Below are 26,081 nucleotides of genomic sequence, written 5' to 3' on the forward strand. Positions count from 1 at the left end.
GTTATGTTTGTGTTACATGTAAATCCATATTTTGCTTGTTGATATTCATTAAAATATATTTTACATAATTTTTGGTTGTTAATTTTTTAACCTAATGTCCTTTCAGCGAGTTAATTCTGTATGTGTACATCATCAATTATCTACTTAGATAATACTAGGCCTATTGCAATAAAGCATGGCTTATTAATATAAAATAGGTTTTTAGTAGAATTTGTCAAAACCATTAACTAGTTGATTCTGATAAATATTGTTGGCATATTATTCATATCTTTCAATATAGAACAAAAATGGTGCTTTCCATTATGAGGTTAATTTCACTAAACTGCAGATTCCTGTTCCATTATTGGATCAATTTAGTTAACAGTGACTGTGATCAGCAATTTCAGACAGAGAGTGTGAGAGACAGATGGATGAACTGTCTGATGAACAGACAAGGGAAAATAGAATGTTCCTATTTTCAGAGCAATAGCATAGAAATTCAAGTTCATACAAAAACAAACTTTATTACAACCATTTTATCACAGATTGTTATTGCAAACTTAACAATAAACATAATTAGTAAAACACATAATACACAACAGCAAGACAATCATCAACTCAAATAAACTTTCATACTTAATACAACACATGTGAAATACAAAATTGGACCAAAACTATAGTATTTTCACGATTCTGTCTACTTGGTACTCGTACTATATTTGCCTAATCAAAAATATTTTACAGCTCATCTCATAAAAATGTTATTTTTCAATATCCAAGTCTGTTTTAAAGAGGTACCTATGGTAAGGGACATAACTCTAGAAATAAGTGATATGTTTGGATCATATTCAATATCACCAAAGCCAATCAAGCTTTCATTTGAAACAGAATGAAATCAGTCCAAGTTACTTTGATGCTTACATGAGATTGATGTATAATACTGAATACAAACATTCCAATGATTTGTTAGAGTTGTGTCCTTCACCTTAGGTCTACCTCCTTAAGACACTTTAGACACTCATACATAAAGCATTATTGCAGGAAGACAGCTTGTGTAAGAGTCCTGAGGATTTCTGGGAATGACATGTTTTACCCTAAGATGTTTAACTAGAATTCATTCTGTTGCATAGATACTAATTTAACATGATATACTAGAAATGCAGTTTTAACAATCGAGGTCTTAAAACTAGTGACAAAATTTTGGCCATAACTTTGGATTTAAACATATTTAACTATCCATGTCTTCAACATATTTTTCCACAAAGAAAATTACTGAACAATGGAATGGAAAAGTTTCAATAACAAGAACACAAATGAAATAAAGTACAAGCAGATTTGAAAGTTTGTTTACCTTCACAATGAAAAACAGAAAACAAATATTAAAATAACAAATTACCACAAGAAATTAAATTCCAATATAATCACAGTTAAAATATGCTATTATTGAAAAATAAAGTTTTATAAAATATGCAACAATAATTACATCAAAATGTGCAAAGAAGCATAACGACTTGCCGAAAATGATTAAAATGCAAAAAGTAGAAAGTTTTTTTCTCAAATCTCGGCTTAAAACAGGTTGGTTTGTAACATGATACGTATAAATTCAGATTGGTCCACTTTTCCGTCACCATTTATATCGGCTTCTTCAATCATTTCTTCAAGATCACGCTGAGCAAATTTCATACCTGCATCGGTACAGATCTGTTTTAAATTGTCTAGTGTTATTGATCCTGAATTATCTACAACAGAAAATAAAACAGTTATTATTTACCTCTTATATTCTACGCCACAATAAATTTGAGATATCTATGAAAGCATTCACCAAACTACCCCAACATCCTAAGATATTTGTATTTTACTTTTTTTAAAAATATTTTTGTAAACAAAAGGGGAATAACTCAATATTCCATAATAAACACAATATTACCATGTTCAAGCACTTACATAAAATTAAAGTTATTTTTTTGCCTACAAAGTATATATCCAACAAAATCAATGAATCAAATTCAGTTATAATATACACATCTACATTTTAAGTCCTAACTACCTACAAAGTTTCATGAATTTTAGTGCAGCAGTTTATGTAGAATTTTACTTACAAAACTGTCATGGACAGACAGACAAACAGACAGGGCAAAACCAATATAGAAACATGATAAGGAATTAATGCAATATTTAACACATTCTTCAATATATTCTAATTTGAACAGGGATTACATTAATTACTAATACTGAAGAAAGAGAAATACTAACCTTGATCAAACATTTTAAAACCCTGAAGAATTTCATCATAGATATCCCTGGCATCATCCTGTCTATCTATTATCACCTCTAGGAATTCAACAAAACCTATTTGGCTGAAAACATAACAGTTTAAAACTGGATTACAAATATTTCATACAACTGCAATACCATATGCAGTGTTCCCCCAAGGGCCTTATAGCATCATGGTAAAGTGGTACTATTTTGATTAGATGTGATGCTATCTGAACCAATTTTCTTGTAAATAGATACAAATGTGATGTTGTTGTTCCAGAAGGAAAGATGCTATCCAATTTTTTTGGTTTACTAGGATGCTATTAAATTTTTAAGGAGAACACTTACATGTGGATATATATATATATAGCTAAACCTGTATAAACAAACCCTAAATAATATGAAAACCTGTCTAAAGCAGATAATTTTAGAGTGCTGTTATATCAATTAAATGTAAACAATAATTTGAACCTTGATAAACTTAACACATTTCTAAACACAACCATTTTCTAAATCCAAAAAGGGGTACACTTTAGACAGGTTTCACTGTATTAATACATAGCCAATCAAGAAAAAGACTTTCTCACTCAAAAACAATTAGACAAAAAACAGTGCAACAAATTTCAATCAAATTTTCATTCTCTGCAAAACTATAAAAAGCTGGAACAAACTTCCCAAAGTTATCACAATCAGTTCCTCAACAAAAATGTTAAGAATGAGACATATGATGTCTGTAGTACTATTTTACGTACAATTTTAATCAATACCATACTTTTATCATACATGTATATTCGATAACATTTTTTATTCATTCAAACATAACCTAGATTTTTGTTAAAATATGACATGTATGTGTCATTTTAATTTATAAAAGAAGATATAAAAAAAAAATAATTGCTTGAATTTATTGCATGACTTGAAAATGATACAACCAGCACATCAATCATATAATAATTTTACCTTTTGCCTTTAATACTGACATCTGAGATCATGTCTTTAGCATCATCCCTGGAACATTTGAATCCCAATGCTCTCATTGCACGTCTAAGCTCTTTGGCATTTATGTATCTGTAATTGCAACAGTGTAAAACATGGAAACTCGTAAAATAATCATAGTTCATATTTTGGGCAAATTAGTACCTATTGGTATTCCAGAGCATTCATGTGCAGGCGAATGTAGGTTTTAGGTTTAAAATACAAATGTACTGTTGTATTAGATCATCTTGGATTGATTGTATATTTTAACTTACTAATACGTGTATATATTTGTTGTTGTATGTTTGCTGTACATGTATGTATGTTATATTTGTTACACGTATGTTCATTATGGAGATGATATTGTAAATTGGTATAACTTTTGTCTCATCTATTTGCTAATTTTGCAATGAAGTATGGTTAAACTAATCTAGAGCACCAACCAATGTGCATAATTTGTAATGTCAATTGTGTCAAGGAAAATCAAATTTCATGGTCGTCAAAATTCCATTCTGATTTTGAATTCTGACAATTCAGTAAGAAATTAAGGAATGCATATTATAATTTACCCATCAGAATTAGCATCAAACAATTCAAAGACTACAATCAAATCTCGGATTTCTGCAGGGGTTAAATTCTTTAAGATTCTGTCTGTTACTTTGTAGCCATGTACTTCTTTCTCATTCACAGGATGTTTCTTCAGTAAGTTGATTAACTGAAAAACAGAGCAAATTAAATTCATCCAATATGTATCATGCAAAAAATCCCAATAAAATATTATATTGTACCAAAGGAACCATGTTTTACCTAGGCTAAGTAATATAATTCATGCATGTTTACATAAATTTATTCATGAAATTAAGAGTAATCAAGGGAACCAAGATTCTAGCAGAAATCAAAGGAATGTAATCCAGAGACAAAGACCAGACATGGAAAACAGACAATCACAACAAAGAACATAAAGTAACTCAAACAATACATACAAAGTAACAAAACTAAATGAGCAACTCCGACTCCACTAAAAAATGGGAACATTAGAATCTTGGATCTCTTGATAACTCTTTCAAACTGAAGAAATCTCCCATACAATCATAAAATTCACCATTTTGGCTACATTTTTTGTATAAGAAGAGCCTTCCAACAGGGCTCACGCTACTGGGCAATTCGGGTGAAATAGTCGCCCTGAGGTTACTCACTTAGCCCTCAGATGTCATCAATAGCAAAGTGAAGCAGGCATCGACATTTCCGCTAGTCCGATCGCCCGAGGCGACTAAAACTGGCTGGGGACTACTGAAATTTTGGGTAGAAATAGTCCGCGGGACTAGTAAATATTCAGTATTGAATATGACTTAATTGCGTCTCATTGTCATGTGAATCATATTATTGTAGCCGTCAGACAGAAATGAACTTCTGGAACGTGTTTCTTTCACCTACGGTTAAAAAATAGAATGTTTACATTATTGATTTTTGTGAGACTGATTGAGGAATTGTGATTGGTTGGTTTGGTTGTTAGTTATGATCAGTACAATGTTGACAGCAACGCGGTATAACGTAACTTTTATGAAAAATTTTTGTGCTTTTAAGGGTAATGTCCTCATAATACATCCGATGTCTTTGAATTTGAGGTCATAAATTAAGTTTCCAAAAGATTTAACCAAAACTGGTCTTTAAATCGATGATTTTAAACAAAATATGTATTTCGCGTCCATTGCATTATTTTCGGTCAACTGCTGAAGCCAACAAAATGGTGTCTGCATTTCCCGTAATTTTAGAGGACTACTAAATATGTTCAGGGACTACTGCCAGAGAAAAACAAGTGTCAATCCCTGTGAAGTCGCCCTCTCATTTTCAGACATCGCCCGTGATCTGGACTGTACACAGTCTTAAAGCGGTAGTTTAACCAGAGTTATCTCTCTTCCTATAACAGTTGAAATGAAAATGGCACCCATTTGGGAAAATAAATTGTAAAAATTTTTGAAATTTATCGAATTATCAGTTACAACCAAATATTTTGATCATCTTTTTGTTTCAAATGCTTAAAACATGATACGAAACGAACATTCTTCATTTCAGCTTACAATAATTCATGTTTTACCGTTCACATTACATCACAAAGCATGCAAATTTGTCATACGGGTTCTTTGTTAAAATTTATCTCAATTGATAATTTAGAAGAAAACCTGAAGCGTTTCTTTTGATCTTCAAGTTTCATAACAGAACAGTAAATTCTCCATTTTTCTTAAGCGTGAGACAAGTTCGTACCGACCACTACAATATGTGTCAATAAAGTTTCAGTCTTGATTTGTCAGAAATAAATTTTAAACATGATTATTGATATTCTTGATCAACTTATATCAAGAGATTGGATATTTTGAACAAGAAATCATTCTTGAATAAGTGGGATCAGGAAAAAAAACAGAACAAAATGAAAATTTCAACAGAATGTCACTGCCTGAAATTTTCTGCTCCAGTGCTGCTAAAAAAAAGGGCAAAATCAACAGGGCAATGTGATACAGATTATTGTCACAACTTCTTAAGTCCAAAATTCTTTTTTCATGTGGTACATACTTTTAAAAATGTGTATTTCAAGTCTAAGTGGGTGAAATACATAGCAGTTTTGTACATATACACATTTATTTAAACGGAGTGTTTTTCATTCATTTTAATACATTTTGTTGTACATGTACACTATGCAAATTATACAAGTCAAAAATTTAACTGGGAATTCCAAAAATCCAGATTTATGTGTATTTTTGTATCCTTCTATCAATGGGGAACATTTATATAGGATACAAACAAACAAACAAAAAGCTATATGACAAATTTAAGCTTCTATAATGTTTTTAAACAAACAAGTAAACAAAATAATATACGTCTGCTATCGGCAGGTAAAAAGCTCAACCCCAATTCTATCTGGAAATTGGAACAAACCCGGAATTTCCGGAAATGTTAAATACTGTTTTGTGAACAGGCAACCATCCAAAATAAACATACATTACATTGAATATCTAGTCCCGCAAAATGAATCTGGGTCGAGTAAGTTTTTTTTTCAAAACACTTTTAAAGTCAACACAAAAGAAAACATGTTGTTGGTTCAATACCTTTTCTCTTGGAAGTGGGGGAGGTGGAATGAAAGTTGGAGTCATCGGATCTTTTGGTGTCTCGGAAGTCTTTGTTTCCTTTTTAGATTTTCCCTTCTTCCCCTTTCCTTTCTTTGACTTTCCCTTCTTCTTAGGCATGACTAGTGTATAATTAAACCAACGAAAATGGAAGAAATACAATTATATATTGAAACAATTATGGACATCGGGCACCTGCCGCCGCCATTTTGAAGCTTTCTTTGTTGCTGTCTGACGTCACAGACAACGAATGGATATCTCGGACCACAATACGTTCGGACTAGCAAAAAAAAAAAAGAAAAAACACAAAAAAAAAAAACAAAACACATATATGACTAGATTGAATTACATGTATTTGCTGAACATCACAAGAAAATAAGTATTAAAAATGCACACAGTACTTAAGTTAGTAATTTTTTTCCATCTTCTGATCGACCTTTTTTTTAAATAGAAAAATCGTTCAAAAGAGTTTATAGTTATTTAATTATACTATGAGACATTAAAAAAAAATAGTTCCATCACAATTATTCATGACTTATATTTCAGATATAAAACAGAAGTGACAATAGTTTACATGTTTATTTACAAACGTGTATTTCGCCAAAAAATGATAAACCTTACCCTGTATTTCATAGTACTCAGGAGTTAAATAAAGATATTCATTTCTGCTATTTATTAATCCTTGATAGTACTTAACAACTGTGCAAAGTTGCAAACAGTTCATTCATTCATTCTCAGGTCATCGGGGACGGGCAGATGGACGGACGGACGGGAATTCATCTTCTTTTTTTTGGGGGGGGGGTATCAAATAATATCTTGCCACATGCACTTTGTGTGACTTGGTTTATTTTTTTGTTGATTTAATTTGATGAAAGAATTTTAAGTGATACTGCAGCTAAGAATCATGCAAAATGTGATTCATGTTTGGAAAGCCGACCTATTTTCATTTTTTTATATTTTGTTTAAAATGTCATAGTGAATAGAAATTAATTTTCGCTTTTTTATATAACCCCTGTTCAAAATTTATAAGAGATATAAGTTATAGTCATTTAAACATATTTTATTGTCAAAGACAATTGAATTAGACACAAGTTGTACAAATTATCAATGCCTTTTCCTAATATATACAATTGAATAATACATACTTATAACATTTACAATAAATAGTATTATTTACGAAGTTACTATTGAGACAAACAAATATGTAGTGACCCATAAACATAGATGCATGCACTGGGGAATAAGCATGAATAAAATTAGACAGGCATATCGAAAAATATTTACTCAAATTGAATGTTTAAATGAGTTATAAGTTGAATTTTTCAACACACACACATGCATCAATGTTGCAGTGGAACATGATAAAAATAAACACAAGTAGTGTTCACGATACACCCTACGAGCTGAATGTAACGACACTTTATTACTCACCTAGTAGCTTCAATGAACGTTTGAACATAACTAAAAATCAATGAGTTAAACTCATAACTCAAATTATCATCTCCAAAAAGCAGTGTTGAGACAAATATTTGTTCCTAGACCAGTCAAATTTTGAAAAAAAGCATGTTTCGTTGCACAGTAAAATTTGGACAGACGAGAATAAAATGTTCTGCGTCTTCTGTCAAAGCTCCACAAAAACAGCTTTTATCAAAAATAAGTTATATAGAATGTACGGTAAAATCCAAACTAAGGGAGATAACTCTGTAATTGACACTGTTGGATTTTCAATGTGAATTATCCTCCAAGAGCAAATCGACAGATCGGAATGATTGATTATACATTTCATCATATATAAGCATGTAAAGCAACTTAATAACAAAAATAAAAATGTGTAGACTTTTTTAGGGTGTACCTCATATTACAGAATGTACATGATTCTTGGCTGGAGTACTACTAAATAGTTTATGCTTTGCTGTAAAAGGATGCAAAAATATGTGCAAAGCATACAACCGTTCCAGTATTTTGAAAAATATTTAACGGTCCGGTCCCTAACACAATACTGAATGGCCCGGTCCCTAAGCTAGTATTGGCTGAGGGACCGGACCGATCAATATTTATCTGAAAAAAAAATAAAATAAAATGGCGATAAAATTTCTGATTTGATCCGTTATCGTCTGGAAGAAACAATTATAAAAGCAGCGAACTGGTAAACAAAATAAAAATGTTTGAAAGATTTAAAAATTGGAAAAATAAACTAACTATATTTGAGCATGAAATTACAGTGATTCATACGATAGCTAGGAAACATTTTAACGACTCTCAATTTATGCAGTGATTAAGAAGCAACACGCTGTTGATGATGAAAATTACAGTAATTTTATCTCTTAGATATTTGTCATAAGTGCGGCGTGCGTCAGTTCATCAGCTACTGTATGTATCTCATATTGTAGAACAATCAGGACCGATATACACGTCACTAGCACACGTGCATTCATGAAATTCTTGAAGGTTTACCATGGATACGAAAGGTAAAGTTTATATTTATTCTATTGAGTACATGTACAATGCTTTCTTTGTAGTGTCTTGTTGAGTTAGCTGTAGCTTCACATGTTTATCTGTTTATTCATCTGATATTGATTGTTTGTTAATGATTATCATTGTCATAGTTAAACCATTCTTCAGTAGTATAGCATAAGGAAAACTAATAATATCCATAGATTAAATACAAGTATTAAACTTGACGTATATAGTGAAGTTACAGTGGGAAAGTTAAGCATCAAAATACATTTTACGCGGAAGAAGTTTCAAATGATTTAATTTTACGTATATACACACGCTTAAAAGCAAACGAAGATGAAAATTTGTTTTCAAAGCCTTGTTAATATATCGATTTTGTATTTGTCCATAATCCCATGTGTACCGGGATTTTATGGCGCAAATGTCCATTTATAACTGAGCGAAAATGACAGTTTCACAATGATTAACGACGGACTATAAAAAAATAGGATGGCTGAGCGAACAAAGCAAAATCTACTGTAAACGGAAGTGTTAGATTTACACATTAAAGGCTTTGCCCCCTCCTCATCCTTCCACAATAATTTTTTAAAGATATATATCAATAAACACCTTTATAAACAACAAGTATATTACAAGCTATGTGTTTACATATATCTCTTGAAAGATGCGTCAAGAGAACCAGGATTCGAACGGTAATCAAAGGAACATAAACCAGGGATAAGACTGGACAAAGACAGAAGACAAACACAACAAAGGACATGAAGTACCCAAAATAACGCGTACATTGAAACATAAATAAACCCATGAAAAACCCTAGGAGATTACACAGTCTGAACCAAATTAGACCTGACGCTTTTTATTTTCTTCTCTCGAAGGGGGTAATTTTAATTAGACTGGCAGACTCAATTACAAACTTGGAATATGAACCGCGTGCATCGGTGGGACAAGCTTACTCTGCTTTTCGAGTTTTTTGCCTCTATGTCAAGTCCTCATTGACTTTATTTTCTTAGTATATGTAATTTTTCGTCTATATAGCAAGGCAATGTATTGATAAATAATTTTTAAATATTTTTAATATTTTACTAATAATCAACATAGAATGGTCACCTAAACAAGGAATACCCATCATACGGTTTCCAGTTTTCTTGCACGGATTCATGGAGGGGTTAACCCGGCGTAGCCCCCACCCCACACCGAAATAATAATAAAAAAAAAATAAGTGCTTGAAATCTTGATTTTTCAAAAATTTTTACCACAGTATTATATTGCTTCACTTGGTCTTTAATTAGTTACAAAATGTACGCTCCCTAACCCGAGATCCTTGATCAGCCCATGTGTACGCTCTTCCTTGAATTCGAGCTGACGTGAAGAACCGTAAGGATCGTATAGTTTGCATAATGCAACAACATTCACAAAACTCTGAATTATAGGGATCATATATATTGTATTTAAATTGTTAATAATATCTGACAGTTAGAGATAAACTTAATACTTGTATGTTTAAGATATAGAGCACCTGGTGTTTTCTTCAAACTGATTGTTTGTATCCAAAGAGAAAAAACGCCGAATTGCTATACCCCACCTGGATATTTATAGGACGATATACACTTCCTGCCCCCTCACATTTTAAGATTTCAAGCAAGGAAATGTAGAACGAGCCTTTCCATCAGCCGTTCTGTCACCAAACTACCAATTGCTGTTGATGTGTGCAGGATGGTTGGGTTTGGTATTGGCAGAGCTCCTCAATTGTTATTTGTAATCGCTAGACTTAACCAATGTTCCTACAGACGATTTTGGATTGGCGTAGACGCCCTGCCTTATTCGATGTTTTTTTTATAAGCGCCCTGTCCTTTTCTGTCAATATCCCCTAATAGTTGACCATTGTATTAGTATTTTATGACAAAAACACATCCCGAGGCTGTATTTTGGAGATGACGCTAGACCATATATGAAACGGGCACACATCTATGGGCAATAGATGAAAACCCCAAATGCAATTCAACTGACATATAACTATGTATTAAAAATCATATATTTCAAATTTTAATAAAGGTAATTAGCAAGAAGATGTTTTGTCCTGTACATGTTGAATAGGTAAAACTAAGAAACATAAATTATTACGAATCAAAACCCTTGGCAAGCAAAGATGACCTCTAACATTACAAAAATCTAAAGTTACATTTTCGGGTAATTATCAGCATTTATACAATAATGTTAACGAGGATCGTGGTAGTTTACAACATAAACATAATGTAATTTTTAGATGTAGAACATACGTCTATCTACCAAAACATCTGGAAATAAAAAAAAAACGACAGCTGATGTTTCCATTCGCCATGCACGATATTTTTGTAACAGAGCAAACTTAAATACTGGGACCATCTACATAAGTTTTCAGCTCCTATGGCTGAAATGGCGGATCAAAGTTCTATAGATTTAAAAAATAGCGTAGCGACAATAGTGCCGGATTCAAAGGGGATAGGGTTCAGGGGACTGAAGCCCCCGTTTTTGTTGGACAATTTTGTTGATATCGTGCAAATTTTGTGCAAAAACGAGCTAAAAAAGCCTAGACCCCCATTTCAAAATCTATGATGAAACAAATAAAGTGCAAAATTAGACTGACAACCGATTAAGTGTTTTGTACATATATATTGTACTTTTTGCTTGATCCTTTTAAAGAAGGTAAATCTATTTTAAGCAGTAGTCTTTATAAATATCAGATAGAAGGTGTTCAGGTATGTAAAAACTCAAGAAACCCACTTTTATTTTTAATTCAGAAAAAAGTTTCAGACGACAAAACCCGTGTGAGTTTTTGCATTTTTGAGATAAAGTTTTATAGACTGTACATGAGATTGACACTTTGCAATAGTTAACGTTCTTGTTGATTTATGCGTGGTTTTCTAAAAATACAAATCTGCATGCAGAAAGGACAATAGTTACATATATTTTAAAACGTGTGGTATTTAGATGGTGAACACATTGTTTTTCAGTGGAATGGGGTTTTTACACCCCGGATCATCTCCACCATTGGCAATGTCTGAATGTTATATATAGATTGGCACTTTAAACCCTTTCAATTTCAAGTTTGCAATAAAGTTTAAAAACTGGAAGTCTAACGACGTTTTTCATTGTCCGAACAATTGTGAAATGGAATTTTGATTGAATTAAAAACTTAGTAATCCGTCAAATTACTCACTGCGAAACTCACTGATGCAACCCAGTATAACTCTTTAATGCAATAATATAACACCAATTTTCGTAATTAGGCAAATTTAATACCATTATCTACATACATTTTACAACGTATCCTGAATATGTATTGACTTTTGATAAACATTATGGAAAGAACATTTTTTGTCACGTTGTTTGATTTTGAAGTATAATAGTTTATAATAGACCATTAATGTTGGTGAATTTTCTTAACTTGCATAGGGAATGTTTCTGCATTTCTTTTGAGTAACAAATCTTTAAAAGACATGCTTTCTTCTAAGGGTGATCGATTTTTTTCTTCATATTAAAAAGAAACGTTGAAAATTCAATGGATCAGTTTCAGTAACCATTCTCCGCCTCTACAGATCTTTTTAAATGATGTCTAAGAATTTTTCATTTGTAGTCAAATTTCCTTTTAAAACATTTTCACTTTATCAAACAGGGACGGATCCAGACACTTTGAAAAATAGCAGTGCCAGCCGGGCTTTCTCTGAAAAAGGGGGGTTCTAGGACATTATTTACCATTTTTTTAGTCGTCAAAAGAAAATGACAAATTTTCCAACAAAAAAGTGGGTGCCAACGGCTTGTACCCCTGGATCTACCACTATCATACACTATGAGTTCATTTAAAATACAAATTTCTAAGCAAACTTGCATAATGTCCAAAAGATTAATGCAACGTTTATCTTTTTCGAGTCGTAACAGCTAGGATGATATATTAAAAGAAAATCAAGGGAACCGCGGAACGGTAATGAAACAGAAGATAATTAAGAGATAACGACATGCCTAGGAAAATAAACAACAAAGAACACCCCCCCAAAAAAAAAACAAACAAACAAACAAACAATAAATAAACAAAACAAATAACAAAACAAAAGAACAAGCACATTTTATCAAATGTAAACGGGCAACCCGAACTCCACTATAAACTGGGAGCATGGACCAGATGCACCGGTATAGTAAGCGTCTCCTGCTTTTCTAGAAACTTCTGCCGAGTTGCTCATGAAATGTCAGGTCCATGGTAGACGAAAGAGAGTAATGAAAACCATGCAGCACCGAACAAATTGGTTCTGACGGTGCAGATGGATACACCACAACTATCAAGAGGTCATGAAAAAATGATGAAGACGACCATAAAACTTTTGTAGTGATGACTTTAATTTGGTAGCAACATAAATCTACATGTTAGACATGCTTACTCAACATTCACTTAAAGTCGATGCTTTTATCGAATATATTGTATATTGCATAATACACATATGCGTTGTAAACTTCTGTCAATCATTGATGGGAATTGTTCTTTACAGATGCGGACGAAAAAGTTGTGATGACTGGCGGATCTTTTGCTAATGAGGACACTTCTTTAGTCGTGTCCACACAACCTAAAACGTTATCCCGGAGGGAAAGCGAGGTTAGGAATAAATCAGCATTTCACGGACCATTTGATGATGCCCATTGTGAGCGAAACTGGTCATCGGGTCTGTGTGCCTGTGGTAAAGACGAAAGAAGAAGTGGTAAGTTTGCAGTTTTATTCGTAAGAAATGGTTATGTTAAGCAGGTATTTTGTACTATAAAACATGATTAGTTAATGATTGCTATTATAATCATCGTTAAGTATTGGCTGTTTAGTTGTAGACGCAGAGACAAAACACCATTACTATACAATAAACACGAGCACATTATATCGAAAATAAGGTTAAATTATTAATGTATTATAGATATACAAAAATAAACGTTGTATGTATCTTTTTGATAAGAATAACGTCTTCTCACATCTTATAAGAGACGTTCATATTGACATTCTGGTAAATTGACCTAAAATGGTCACTGGAGTAACTTAGTCAAAATTTAAAAACGATTCTTAGAATTTAATTTGCGCGATCAGTTTCAGTCCAAATTAAGAATTGATTTTTAAGCAAAACATTTTAGTAAAAGATTATTACTTTTATTTGAATCGTGAACTGTAGACCTATCGACGTAATGCCAAATTATTTTATACAAAAAATAAAAAAAAAATACCAAGGAGTCAGTGGTCTTACTTAAATATTAAAATTTTATATTGCAGTTTTTTCTTATATTTTTCAGGATATTGTTATGTATGTTGTTGGCCATACTTTAAGTATATGGTTGCCACACGGTTAGGGGAAACACCATTTATGGCATTGATACCATGTGCGGCGTTCGCACTACGAATCAAAGTTAGAACTCTCTTTGGAATTAAGGTAGTTAACACATGTAGTAAGATCATCCGGTGATCTAATATTCACTTGATAATAACTGGATGTATATGAGTATACGGCCTCATAGTCTGGGGATATTTGGACAGGTGTCCTTGTCGAATGTAATTTGGTGCAATCGTATGTCTGTTGGCCTCGATCATTATAATTGACTTTTCTGAATCTGTTAAGTCAAAGCTATTTTATAACTGTCAATATCATAAATATTAAATTGCTTAAATCATACCATGTAAATTCGGTTAGTTATTTTACTAAAAGCAAGTATGTTTTTGCATCGTATTGATGTTTTTATTTATCTTTCTGTGTTTCAATATTTTTGTAATGAAAATCTTGCAATTTTTACAGATATAAATGGAGAAAATGTATGGCTGAAAAACTTTGAGTGTACGGAATGCCATTACTGTAAAATGAATCCATTCTCATGTTTGTTATTGCAGGGTTCCCTAGCTAAGGACTTCTGGACTACGTGTTGTTGTGAACCGTGTGCAGTATGTCAAATGTCAAAAGAGTTAGATAGTATAGGGATGTAATGTTCCGACCTTGTCAGAGGACTCTGTCTCTAAAAATAATTGTGCGCTATGTAGACATTCACCAGTTCAGTGCAATATACCATATAAACAGTGGCGTAAAACCCCTCTTTGTGTTCATTTTGATAGGCAGTAAATTATCTTAGGGATGACTTTCTTCAAATTCATATTTATATTCATCACATGATTTGAGAAAAAAGTTTCATTCTATCCATTTCACATTTATACAGCAAATTAAATTTTACTATTTTGTTATATTTATGCCAAATAAAAACGTGTATGTTTTCTATTACCCTACCCGCCCTATTTTGTCTGCTGAAATAGCATACCATAAAGTTGTTTTGTCATTTTTCAATAACCACCGTTGAAATTAGAATATTTCTCCAATAAAATAGTGAAATAAAATGTTCCACCTACTGACCCTATTTTTTCAAAGGCGTTATAGGAAACACTCATGTTATTATTATTATTTTTTTGCCTTACTTTTTCAAGTTCTTGTTATGATGTTACTTTCATTTTAGAATTGTACAGTTGTAGATACACGTGTTTACATTCGAATAATACTTATATAGGATAAACAAAAACAAAAAACAAAAAAAATGAAAAGTAGTTTTCTATGTTTTTCCTAACACGTACAGGAAAAAATACAATATATGGTAACATAATATTTTACAAGTGATTTTTAAAACAGGTTAAATGCAATCATAAATTATTTTTCAGTTTTTAAGAAATAACTCTAAAATATTTTAATGAAAATTACATGGTTAGAATATTCTTACCAAATAACTCATATGAACAAAAAGAATAATTCTTTACCGGTCCTTATTGTATTTTTTATATGTTTTAAAAAAATATGAACATATATATATATTGCAATTTTCCCTGAGTATTTGATATTTAGGAGTTAATATTTGATATTTATGAGTTAAATTAGAAGAAACTCTGGTTTTATCGGTGGTAAGACGCCAACAGTCGAGACACAAATATGAATAGGATGCTCATATGTATATAACTCTATTTCTCATTATACCGCAAACAAGTAGTGTAAATACTTCTTGAAAGAGTAATCAAGGGAACCAAGGTTAAAGCGGTAATCAATGAGTAATCAAGGAAACCAAGGTTAAAGCGGTAATCAAAAGAATGTAATCCAGGGGAAACAGACATACACAACAAAGAACATAAAGTAAGTAAAATCATATATACAAAGTGACAAAAGCAAATGAGCCACTCGGACTCCACTAAACACTGGGAGCATGGACCAGGTGCACCGGTAGGGTAATTGTCCTCTGTATTTTTTCTGAAACACCCACCGAGTTGCTCATAAAAAGTCAAGTCTGGGGTAGGCGAAAGAGGAAAGGAAAACTACGACACGTTGAATAAAACAGTTTTCATGGCGCAGATGGACACACCGTAACAATCCACGAGTTCATGATGACGACCATAAATTAGGATTGTTTAAAGATAATACGTCATCTATATGAGTCATGAAATTAAACATAATTCAATTATATATATATATATAAAAAAAATTATAATTTTTAAAAGCATAATTCTTATATACATTTAGGTAAATTCTCTTTGCATTCAACATTCTGGCAACCAACTATTTCATCAATTCAAAACAACGCGATAATTCAAATACGATTTGTTTAAAGGACAAATGACTATAACCTTTTCGACGTTCGATGTCCCATATATTTGCAGATAATACATTTCAAAGACCAATTGAAAGAGTTATCGTTAAGGCCATTTATATTGAAGATTAATGGCAGAAACGATACAAATCTTCAAGATATTATTGTTAGTGAATTGACTTTCAATTGTCATATTTTCTCATGACTATGATATTCGCGTCAATGGAAACTTGTTGGAGTCAAAACAAGTCTCAGTTATAAACGTTTGAGGTAAGCAAGTTTTTAAATGAGTTGTTTGTAAATATTGTCCAATCTTTTTATTCTGCACAAAATGTTACCATATTTTGCCACTAAGCTAGAAAATGTTCCTCTCCAGTGTGTTTTTGTGAATAAAAAATGTAAAGAAACTTTGAAAAATTTTAAATACAAAAGAAATACTATACTGCAAATATAAAAACAAGTACTTGAGTGTGGTTTCGTCAGAAAGCATCACACAAGTTGTATGTTTTGTATCGCCATTACGATCTATTTGTCCCCTGTCTACCTATACCACTCCATCTTAATTCAATACCGAGAACACCAAATGATTTGCTTGAAACAAAGTATTTGCATTAAGTAACTTTGTAATATTTTTATTTAAAAAAAGGAGATGTGATTATTCTTTTAGTATTTTAGATGCATTTAACACATCTTTGTTTCTTTTCCAAATGGCTACAGCACCATTACCCTTCAACACAATATTCCTTGTCGTCGACATTAGCATTGAAAAGGAGGTAACATAAGAAGGCAATAGAGGAACAGTAAATATAACAAAACTGACAAAAAAGAAGAATTTACAGATATTGACTAATGAATGAACAAAAGCTTTATAGACGGTTGAACGAACATGAACACACAACAAAGAAAAAAAACATAGACTTGCTCCCTTGCTCCCAAAAACCTTTACAATAATAATAAACATGGGTGTACAATAGGCGCCAGAGACTAAGCAGAAACACCAAAACAAAAAAACAAAAACAAAAAAAAACAAAAAACAAACAAACAAAAAAAAAAACACCAAAAAATGAACATAAGCATACATACATTGTATGGCGATAGAAAAATGAACATAGACATACATATGGCGATAGAAACGTAAACATATACAAACAGAAGTAAGAAAAATGAACATAGAAATACTGCAATCGAAAGACAAATGAACATACATATATGGAAATTGACATAAAAAAATAAACAAAATCGTAGGAGTGCGAAATAAAACATGAACGTAGGTATATTGCATCTGACTATCAAATTTAAATAAATATAAACATATAGGAAAACGACAGAAAAACCCACATAAAAATGAAGTATACTTTATGAAACCGACAGTAAAATTAACGTAGATGTATGGAAACCGACAGAAAAAATATACGTAGATGTATAGAAACTGACAGTAAAACTAACGTAGACGTATGGGAACCGACAGAAAAAATATAGTAGACGTATGGGAACCGACAGAAAAAATATCGTAGATGTATGGGAACCGACAATAAAATGAACATAGGCGTATGGAAACCGACAGTAAAATGAAGTAGGCGTATTGGAAACTGGCGGAAAATTAAGTAGACGTAAGGAAACCGACAGAAAAATGAACGTAGGCGTATGGAAACTAAAAGTAAAAATTAATATTAGCATATGGAGACCGACAGTAACAAAAAAGTTAACGTAGACGTATGGAAACCGATAGAAAAATGAAGTAGACGTACAGAAACCGACAGTAAAATAAACGTAGACGTACGGAAACCGAAAGAAAATTGAACGCAGACATACAAAGGGCGACATAAATAGTAAGCATTAGAAAAACATACTGCCTCCGACTATCGAGGTAAAAGGAAAACAAGGGTACCAGGACTCGAAAGGTAACCAAAAAGAACATAATCCAAGAACAATTTTAAATCGACTTCACAGATAAAATAGACGCACAACAAAGAACATGCTATGATCACAAAAGCATGTAAAAAAAAAAAACAAAAGTATTTGAACAACCCGCCTCCATTAAAAAAATTGTGAGCTTGTACCAGGTGCACCAATAGAGTAAGCGTCCTCTGCTTTTCTAGAAACAATGACTAAGTTGCATGCGAAAAAAAAATAAACATAACAATTAAAGCATAAAGATGAAACCAATAATATGAATACAGACATAACGAAATGGACAGTAAAAAAAACATGAAGGTATCAAAACCAACAACAATACGAACAGAGCCACATTAAACGACAGAACAAAATGATATGAACATGAAATAAAATGAATAAGACGAATAGATATGAACAGAAAGAAAAAGATGAAAATAAAGTTGAACATTCAGAAACTATAGAAAAATTATATGAAATAAACAGACGAAATACGAAACATGCAGCAAGTCTAGTGTATACCCACTGTTTTTAGAACACATCCCAAACTAGATGTCCGTTAACACAGCAAAATACGTTACTATAAATATATCTTAAAACTGTCAATAAATTGTACGTTGGAAATAACAAATTTTGAAATGAAAATGCATATTAACGAACTGTCATTTAGTTTCACAATTGTGCATTATGCCACAAAAAAACCAAAACAAACAAACAAACACAAAACACAAAACAAAACAAAAAATCATGGCTTGGAAAAATATGCAGTTTTTGCAATCAAATCATCTATACATGCAAAGCTAGCTGCTATAAATATTATGAAACCAAAAAAAATGCCATGTGTAAAATAAAACAAAAATAAAGTTGTTACATTCAACAAGAAATAATTACCATATTTCAGGAGCCTAACCCATTCCATAGGGATATAAAAACTCGTTATGTATAAACTTTATTAACTTACGATGATATCTATAGCAACGTTTTTTTCAAAGCCTATGACGAAACGAAGCATTTTCGCACACCGATACGTTTTCAAAACAAAAATAAAATTTAATGAAGCAATTTACAAAATCCTGTGGGCGCCTGTCAACTTGTTAACACTGATACGAAGAGCCAACTTGAATGCCAAATATTATAAATTAAGAAAGGTTTGATATATCATGAATGTGGGTTGTAGCATTGCATATAATCATGAGTTTTGGCATTGAAAAACATGTTTTTGATTTTAAGAGTATATTGAGCAACATTTGAATAATCGATGAGTAAGGAATCACGTTGTTAAAAGAAGGAAATTAAATCTAATTAGTCATTCATAGTGAGGAAATATTAAACATCAGCGAACAAAGAACGAAACTGATAAATAAATTTATTCGAGGTGATAAAAGAACACCTACCTCAAAGCAAGATATACATGATTAAACTTTATTGAAATCTAACGTCATAACTTTGATATAAGATTTACCTCAGACGATCTCGCTGTAGAAACATTGAAAACCCTGACGTGGCCATGTGGACAATTCTGGCGGGAACAATAATATCCCTTGCTGCTGCGGCCAGCATTGAAGATCCTCTGTTATTGAAAGACTGGGTCACAGATTTACCTGTTACACCGAAGGGAGGTATATTTTTAATTATCATTTACGTGCTTATCTTGTCCCATATTGAAAGTTCAATAAAAATTTCTAGCTTTGTCAACAAATGTAAAACGTTTTATTTATCTTGCAATATTTTAATTAAAGATAAATTATTTGAATAAAAAAGGGAAAAACCGTATGTTAATGCAACATTGATTTAAATTATATCTACCTTATACTAAGTAATTGGTTTTAATACTGATGATGATAGGTTACTCTTGGAAACGCATTCAGTGCACCGTAATTTGTAATATTAAAGTGATTGATATTTTATTATATTTCATTCCGTCTATCGTCAATCTAAAGACAATACAGTGCTCATTGATAATTGGAATTGTAATTAAAAGACTTTGAACACAATAACATTTTTATCATTTCATACACTCAATTATTGAGTCCTTAATTTCAAATAATTTATTTCTAAACTAATATTCTATTATTCTGTTTTAGGAAGAAGTGACAGTAATGTTCAGGTAAGTTTTCTTTATCGATAACCTTTAGCATCTGATTAAGTGGTAGAACTTCTTTCATAATACTAGTGGATTCTGATACAATACTTCATATTCAAAAGTTTAAAAAATGTCAAAACCAACATTTGGGTTTTTTTCAGTAATTTACTTTGATAATCTCATCCAACATATAAGTAGTTGTGATTAAAGTGACCAAATATGCCTAACTTTTATTTTTTATAGAATTAAAACGTCGTCTACGAAAAACAATAACGAACGAATTATAAGTTGAAAATAACGAAGATTCTTATATTTGAGGGTTTATATTACTGATGATTTTCATATTTCATATGTTCGAGGAAGATGATAAAAGGTGCACTATATCAACAGTTATATCAATGGTCTCTACAATACCGACAGCTTTTCCAGTTTAAAATTGCGGCCCCGTGCAGGTCCGGGTGTTAAAAGAATAGGCCTGCAGCAGCGCTAAGCTTGTCGTAAAAGGCGACTAAATAGTGCTCAGAAACCTAGCCGGGGGCTAGGCGCTCTGCCCATAGAGCAACTGGGATGTGTGCCCCAGGTGGTGGAATGGGGTACCCCTGGCGTGTTACATGCTGGGGTTGTCAGGCTATAATACGGAAAACCTGACCGCAAACCATAGTGGTGCACCGTTTTGGGAAAGATGCCACGTTCCTCGCACGTGAAAGAACCTGCTGTGGTATTCGATAGGAGTAGGAACCTTTGCGCTCCGCCACAGGAGCCTAAATTGCCCGACCTTATCCACCCCCTTTTTCCAGTGGCAATCAAAATTTGTCGACCCTATTATCCTTGTGACCCATCCTTTTTTTTCATTTCATGTTCATTGTCTGAATATAGCTGAAATATTGCTGCTCGAACGTTAAACCCCAACAAACAAACAAACAAAACAAACAAGCGATCGCTTCGCGTGTGCTTTCCATGGAAAGGTTATAGTATAATAGGTCACAATAATAAGTTCTAATAATTTTGTAACTTTTATTAGCAATACCAAGTTGAAAAGGCAGGGATAGCTGTAGCTGACAGACAGCCTATAGTAGACATACATAACAAGTTTAGAAGGCTTATAGGTAGAAATGCCACAAACATGATGAAGCTGGTAAGTATACAGAATTATATAATGCCCATTTTGGAATGGTTTAGTAGCGGAAAATGTTTAAGCCTAAAAACGTCTTTTTGAATTGTTAATCTAATATATTGTGGCTTGACTTTTGGATGATTTTAGGTAAGCCAAAGACTTCACTGTCTCACTGTACAACATAAGACGCTGCATATTTTATTCTAAATCATACCATATATAAACTTTTATCAAACATTACTTAATTCTTCTTTTTTTTAACAAAATGTGTTGATATTACTGTTTCAACATCTTATAATAGGATAATTAATTGGAAAAATGAATAACCAAATCATGAACACGAGTGCCGATGTAGCGAGTGCGCGGAACTTGTTCTTTCAGCTTTCTTTGCACGATTACTTGCATTTAGGTTATTGCCGATAATTAATATACTACCACATCAATTACTAGTTCATAGATTTTCTCAAAAATCATCGCTATTTCAATATATATTTTAAACTTTGTAATCGGCGAATTAAAATTCTTGTGTTGAAGTTTTTGCGAGAGAAAGTCCGAGAGTGACATTACATAATTTATTTCACAATTGAATTTTCAAAATATTTTATCCAGGGAGCTGTAAATCACTGCTATCTACATAATGATGGGATAATCAATGTATATTTTAGTACTGGGATGATAAGTTGGCGGAAACTGCTCAGCGTCATTCAGAGACATGTTCGTACAACCATGACCAGCTTGTAAACAGACGACCTGACAGTAAGTACTCAACCACAAGTCCCTTTATGTAAAATATGTTGGCTTCTGTCTTGATGTTATTTGTAAAATGAGGAATCGAAATATATCTGTGTGAAACATATAATCGTTTAAAGTTATCGGAGCAAGGGTTTACTGATTATCAACCGACAACGTAGATAATTGGAAAATATGTAAATTTGTTTGTTGGCACCTAGTACAGTTAAGGTATTCTATTGTTGAGTCGAACTTGGACGACTGAACAGGATTTATTTGTTTCGATGTATTTCTAGCTTTGCCCGGAATCTACGTCGGGCAAAACATGTGTGTTGGGAGTACATCTTGGGAAGAGTGCATAAAACAATGGTATGATGAAAAAATTAACTTTGTCTATGGATTTGGTACCAAAACTTTATCATGGATGGATATTGGACACTTCACACAGGTATGCAAATTATATTGTATAAACATTGATATATTTATTGCGATGGTAGTAACAGAAGATCGCAATTCGTTTTTTTGGGTCGGGTAAACCATTGCTTTTGTATTTCATGTTCTTTTATGTGTGCATCTATTATCCACGTTTATTCACTGTCCTTGGAATATATTTTTTGAATTACTACTCGAATCTTGGTTGGCTTCAATACTATTAAACACAGAGCTGAAACATGTAAACAGGCATTATAGCATCTCCTGTTTACATGTTTCCAACGTTGTACCTTATTTATTGACACAGCTAACCAATTATTATGCAAGTATGACTTTACATACCGTATTGATGTCCCTTGTTATTGCTCTCTTTTTCATGGCAGTTGGTCAGGTTACTCACTATTTTCAGCGCAATTTATTGTTTTAGTGTTTTTCACTCAAGATTTATTGACATCTGCTGCGTTTTACAACATCAGAATAACAATGGTAAAAAGAAGAAATACATATGACTGACATATTAAGTACATCGTACACGCCATACAATTGTTTCATGTGGGTCGTACGCATATCAAAAATTTGCTTTGGGATTTGGAAAGTCACATGTTTAAAGATGTGTTTTCGTTTTTAGTTAGCAAGCTGGCATATAACAAAAGTAGGATGCGGTTACGCTGAATGTGTTGGAAGAAAGGACAAGACGTCCATGGTCTGTAATTATGCTTATGGGTAAGTAAGAGTAATCAAGGGAACCAAGGTTATAGCGGTAATCCAAAGAATGTAATCCAGGGTCAAAGACCAAATATGGAAAACAGACATATACAACAAAGAACATAAAGTAACTAAAATCATAAATACAAAGTAACAAAAGCAAATGAGCAACTTGGACTCCACTGAAAACTGGGAGCATGGACCAGGTGCACCGGTAGGGTAAGCGTCCTCTGCTTTTCTAGAAACACCCGCCGAGTTGCTCATAAAAAGTCAAGTCCGGGGTAGACAAACGAGGAAAGGAAAACTGTCATATAAAATAGTATGTTGGCAAATCAAAACTCTTATTCAGACTACTTAATTAATTACAAAATAGCTAATTTGTTTTCAAGAGGAAAAAGATGAAGATAATAATAATAAAACAAATGAATATATTTCATTTTGTGAAGGTAAAGAGCACAAACACTAAAATCGTAAATGCAAAGAAAAGTCAAGCATCAAATCGGTAAGCAAGTGTTCATTGCGAAAAGAGTAAAACATTATTGTTAAACTAGTAGTAAATTCTTTTAAATGGAATGTTTTATAGTGATACTGTTTGATAAGGAGGAAAAGGAATAATTAAACATTGTCTTACTATCACAGCCAATACCAAGAAGATATACAGAGACCATATGCGGAAGGACACCAGTGCGCTGATTGTCCAAACCATTGTAATAATGGACTTTGTGGTACGGTATTGTGTTTGAGACATTTGCATTTCAATTATTGTTTATGTCTAAAATCAGTCTTGCTTGGGTTTAAAAGTCTCTTCGATTTATTTCCGATCCGGTATTTATATTGTAGAAAGCTTTCTAAAATTATGATACACACGGAAACCATTGATACCCTTTGTTGTTAACATCGAGTCACACAATGGTCAACAAAGCGCTAGTTATCACTTCTTGCAACACAATAAATAAATCCGTTACAAGAAGATACATTATGAATGCCAACTTTATGGGTGGGAAAATATAAATAAAAATCAATACCCGTCGTGATACAACGGTATGCATTATTTCACAAACTATTCACGAATGTCAGATTGTCACATAGGTCATGGTGAATTTTAACAGCTTTAAGTCAAAAAGCTCTTGTGTCCAATGTTTGATCAACTCTGCGTTAAAAAGGATGGTATTGAATTTTTTTTTTTTTTTTTTGCATTTTTTTTGTGCAACTAGATAACGTTTTTCAGCAAACGAAAATATTCGTTTGAACAAGAATTGGTATAATTCACACAAAACACACAAACATTTAACTGTTACGGCGAATTTATTATCACGGAGAACATAGAACAATGCTTTAAGACGTCATTAATTTTAATATGTTTGTCACATGAGTTCTTTAAACTCACGTAACAATTTAAAATTTTATCACAGAGTTTTTGTATTTCAGACTGTCAAAAATCTCACGTAACAGTCTAAAAGTTTATAACAGAGTTTTTATATTTCAGACTGTGGAGATAACATGTGTGATAATTTTTCTACTCTTGACGTAAAGACTTGCACATGTAAATGTCTTCCATATTATAGAGGACAGTCTTGCCAACAAGGTAAGCTGATTTAAATGCTACTTTTCTGCGACAAAGAGCTATGTATGGATTACATGGCAAAAAATGGGAAACTCGACAGTCATGCTTGTTTTTAATACATTCATTAATACATTCTGATTTGGTACAAAGTTAACTGTCACATCATGGTCTTTTTGATTACTTGCATTTGGTATGTCGCCGCATTTTATTGATATCATATATTTTGTGGAGACGTTAGAACTTTTAATTGTCGTTTATTTTTAGTCAGGACAAATAAAACAAATGGCAGCGATTTGTGAAAAGATAACATTAAACGAACACTAATTATAACTTTTCTACTCTTGACGTGAAGACTTGCACATGTAAATGTCTTCCATATTATAGAGGACAGTCTTGTCAACAAGGTAAACAAATTTAACTTCTATCTTTTTTTGGCAATGAGCTATGTATAACAATTGGCCGCAACTTGTTCAAAAGAGTCAGTATAACAAGCACTATTTTAATTTTTTTTTCATGAAGTCTGAGTATATTTGTCATGGAAATTTAGAACTTTCATGTTTAATATCAGTAAAAATGCAATGACAATATTTTTTTCTATTGTAGTAACATGTGGTTTTGCAGAACACTCATCATGTAGCCAGAAAACAATGACAGAGTGCAGAACTGGTGTTAACATCGCTGCTGTATGCCCTAGGGCGTGTGGAAGATGTCATTAAAATGTGCTATGTTGAGCTAGTTAAAGCATTGAAAATGTATGAAATTTGAAATGATAAATTTGTCATGTTGCTGTTATCATAAAACTAAAAGGCACTGCAAATGCCAACCAAATATATTTTTTAAATATGTTGTATCCTCATTGCATTTAGAATGTATTAGTATATAATAAATGTTAACAAATAGACTGATTGAGATGTACTATATTGTTTTGATGTTCAATTCCTTAGTGCGATTAAAATCGCTTGACTGTTTTCTGTATCTTTCTGTAAATGACCACAGCCTTTTAAAGCACTTTACTGACTTTAAATGTTGTAAACATTGAATAAAAAGAACCACTCAAATCGACTGGAAAACACATGGGACACTCCAATTGCAATATCGGGGGTCGAAGTGTGATTCATAATCCCGCTTAGACCAAAACCCGAGGTCATGCCTAAATGTCCTTCGAAA

At 32.4% G+C, this 26,081-nt stretch overlaps 3 protein-coding genes across 3 annotated transcripts; 2 read left to right on the plus strand and 1 right to left on the minus strand.

Moving 5' to 3' along the window:
* Window positions 1-483: 483 nt before the first annotated feature.
* Window positions 484-6,570, minus strand: LOC148601505 (uncharacterized). Its single transcript, XM_088555888.1, has 5 exons — window positions 6,312-6,570; window positions 3,780-3,925; window positions 3,196-3,303; window positions 2,233-2,336; window positions 484-1,718 (listed from the first exon to the last, which is right to left on the minus strand). Exons 1-5 carry the CDS (start codon window positions 6,447-6,449, stop codon window positions 1,546-1,548), a joined length of 669 nt encoding a protein of 222 aa, XP_088412014.1. The 5' UTR covers window positions 6,450-6,570; the 3' UTR covers window positions 484-1,545.
* Window positions 6,571-8,655: 2,085 nt separating this feature from the next.
* LOC148601506 (placenta-specific gene 8 protein-like) lies at window positions 8,656-15,231 on the plus strand. Its single transcript, XM_088555482.1, has 4 exons — window positions 8,656-8,797; window positions 13,304-13,510; window positions 14,082-14,218; window positions 14,671-15,231. Exons 1-4 carry the CDS (start codon window positions 8,785-8,787, stop codon window positions 14,761-14,763), a joined length of 450 nt encoding a protein of 149 aa, XP_088411608.1. The 5' UTR covers window positions 8,656-8,784; the 3' UTR covers window positions 14,764-15,231.
* A 4,115-nt stretch (window positions 15,232-19,346) lies between these two features.
* Window positions 19,347-25,882, plus strand: LOC148601507 (cysteine-rich venom protein VAR8-like). The gene is made up of 9 exons (XM_088555483.1): window positions 19,347-19,906; window positions 20,372-20,394; window positions 21,392-21,505; window positions 22,150-22,240; window positions 22,510-22,661; window positions 23,274-23,368; window positions 23,990-24,075; window positions 24,837-24,935; window positions 25,518-25,882. The coding sequence occupies exons 1-9, from the start codon at window positions 19,795-19,797 to the stop codon at window positions 25,628-25,630; spliced, it is 885 nt and encodes a 294-aa protein (XP_088411609.1). The 5' UTR covers window positions 19,347-19,794; the 3' UTR covers window positions 25,631-25,882.
* The last annotated feature ends 199 nt before the right edge of the window (window positions 25,883-26,081 follow it).

Source organism: Perna viridis, chromosome 12 (genome assembly GCF_037379345.1).
Source record: "Perna viridis isolate PV_CMFRI_1.1 ecotype Kerala chromosome 12, ASM3737934v1, whole genome shotgun sequence".
Lineage (NCBI taxonomy): Eukaryota > Metazoa > Mollusca > Bivalvia > Mytilida > Mytilidae > Perna > Perna viridis.

Bases quoted from the DNA above. Each gene is read 5' to 3' on its own strand.
- LOC148601505 (XM_088555888.1), bottom strand. From the start codon at position 6,449: ATGCCTAAGAAGAAGGGAAAGTCAAAGAAAGGAAAGGGGAAGAAGGGA. The intron at 3,926-6,311 runs GTATTGAACCAA...TCTGTTTTTCAG, and splicing joins CCCCACTTCCAAGAGAAAAG to TTAATCAACTTACTGAAGAA. The intron at 1,719-2,232 runs GTTAGTATTTCT...TTTCTGTTGTAG, and splicing joins TTTTAAAATGTTTGATCAAG to ATAATTCAGGATCAATAACA.
- LOC148601506 (XM_088555482.1), top strand. The intron at 13,511-14,081 runs GTAAGTTTGCAG...TATATTTTTCAG, and splicing joins TAAAGACGAAAGAAGAAGTG to GATATTGTTATGTATGTTGT. The intron at 14,219-14,670 runs GTAGTTAACACA...TTGTTATTGCAG, and splicing joins GAACTCTCTTTGGAATTAAG to GGTTCCCTAGCTAAGGACTT.
- LOC148601507 (XM_088555483.1), top strand. From the start codon at position 19,795: ATGTGGACAATTCTGGCGGGAACAATAATATCCCTTGCTGCTGCGGCC. The intron at 21,506-22,149 runs GTAAGTATACAG...TGTATATTTTAG, and splicing joins CCACAAACATGATGAAGCTG to TACTGGGATGATAAGTTGGC. The intron at 22,662-23,273 runs GTATGCAAATTA...TTTCGTTTTTAG, and splicing joins ATATTGGACACTTCACACAG to TTAGCAAGCTGGCATATAAC.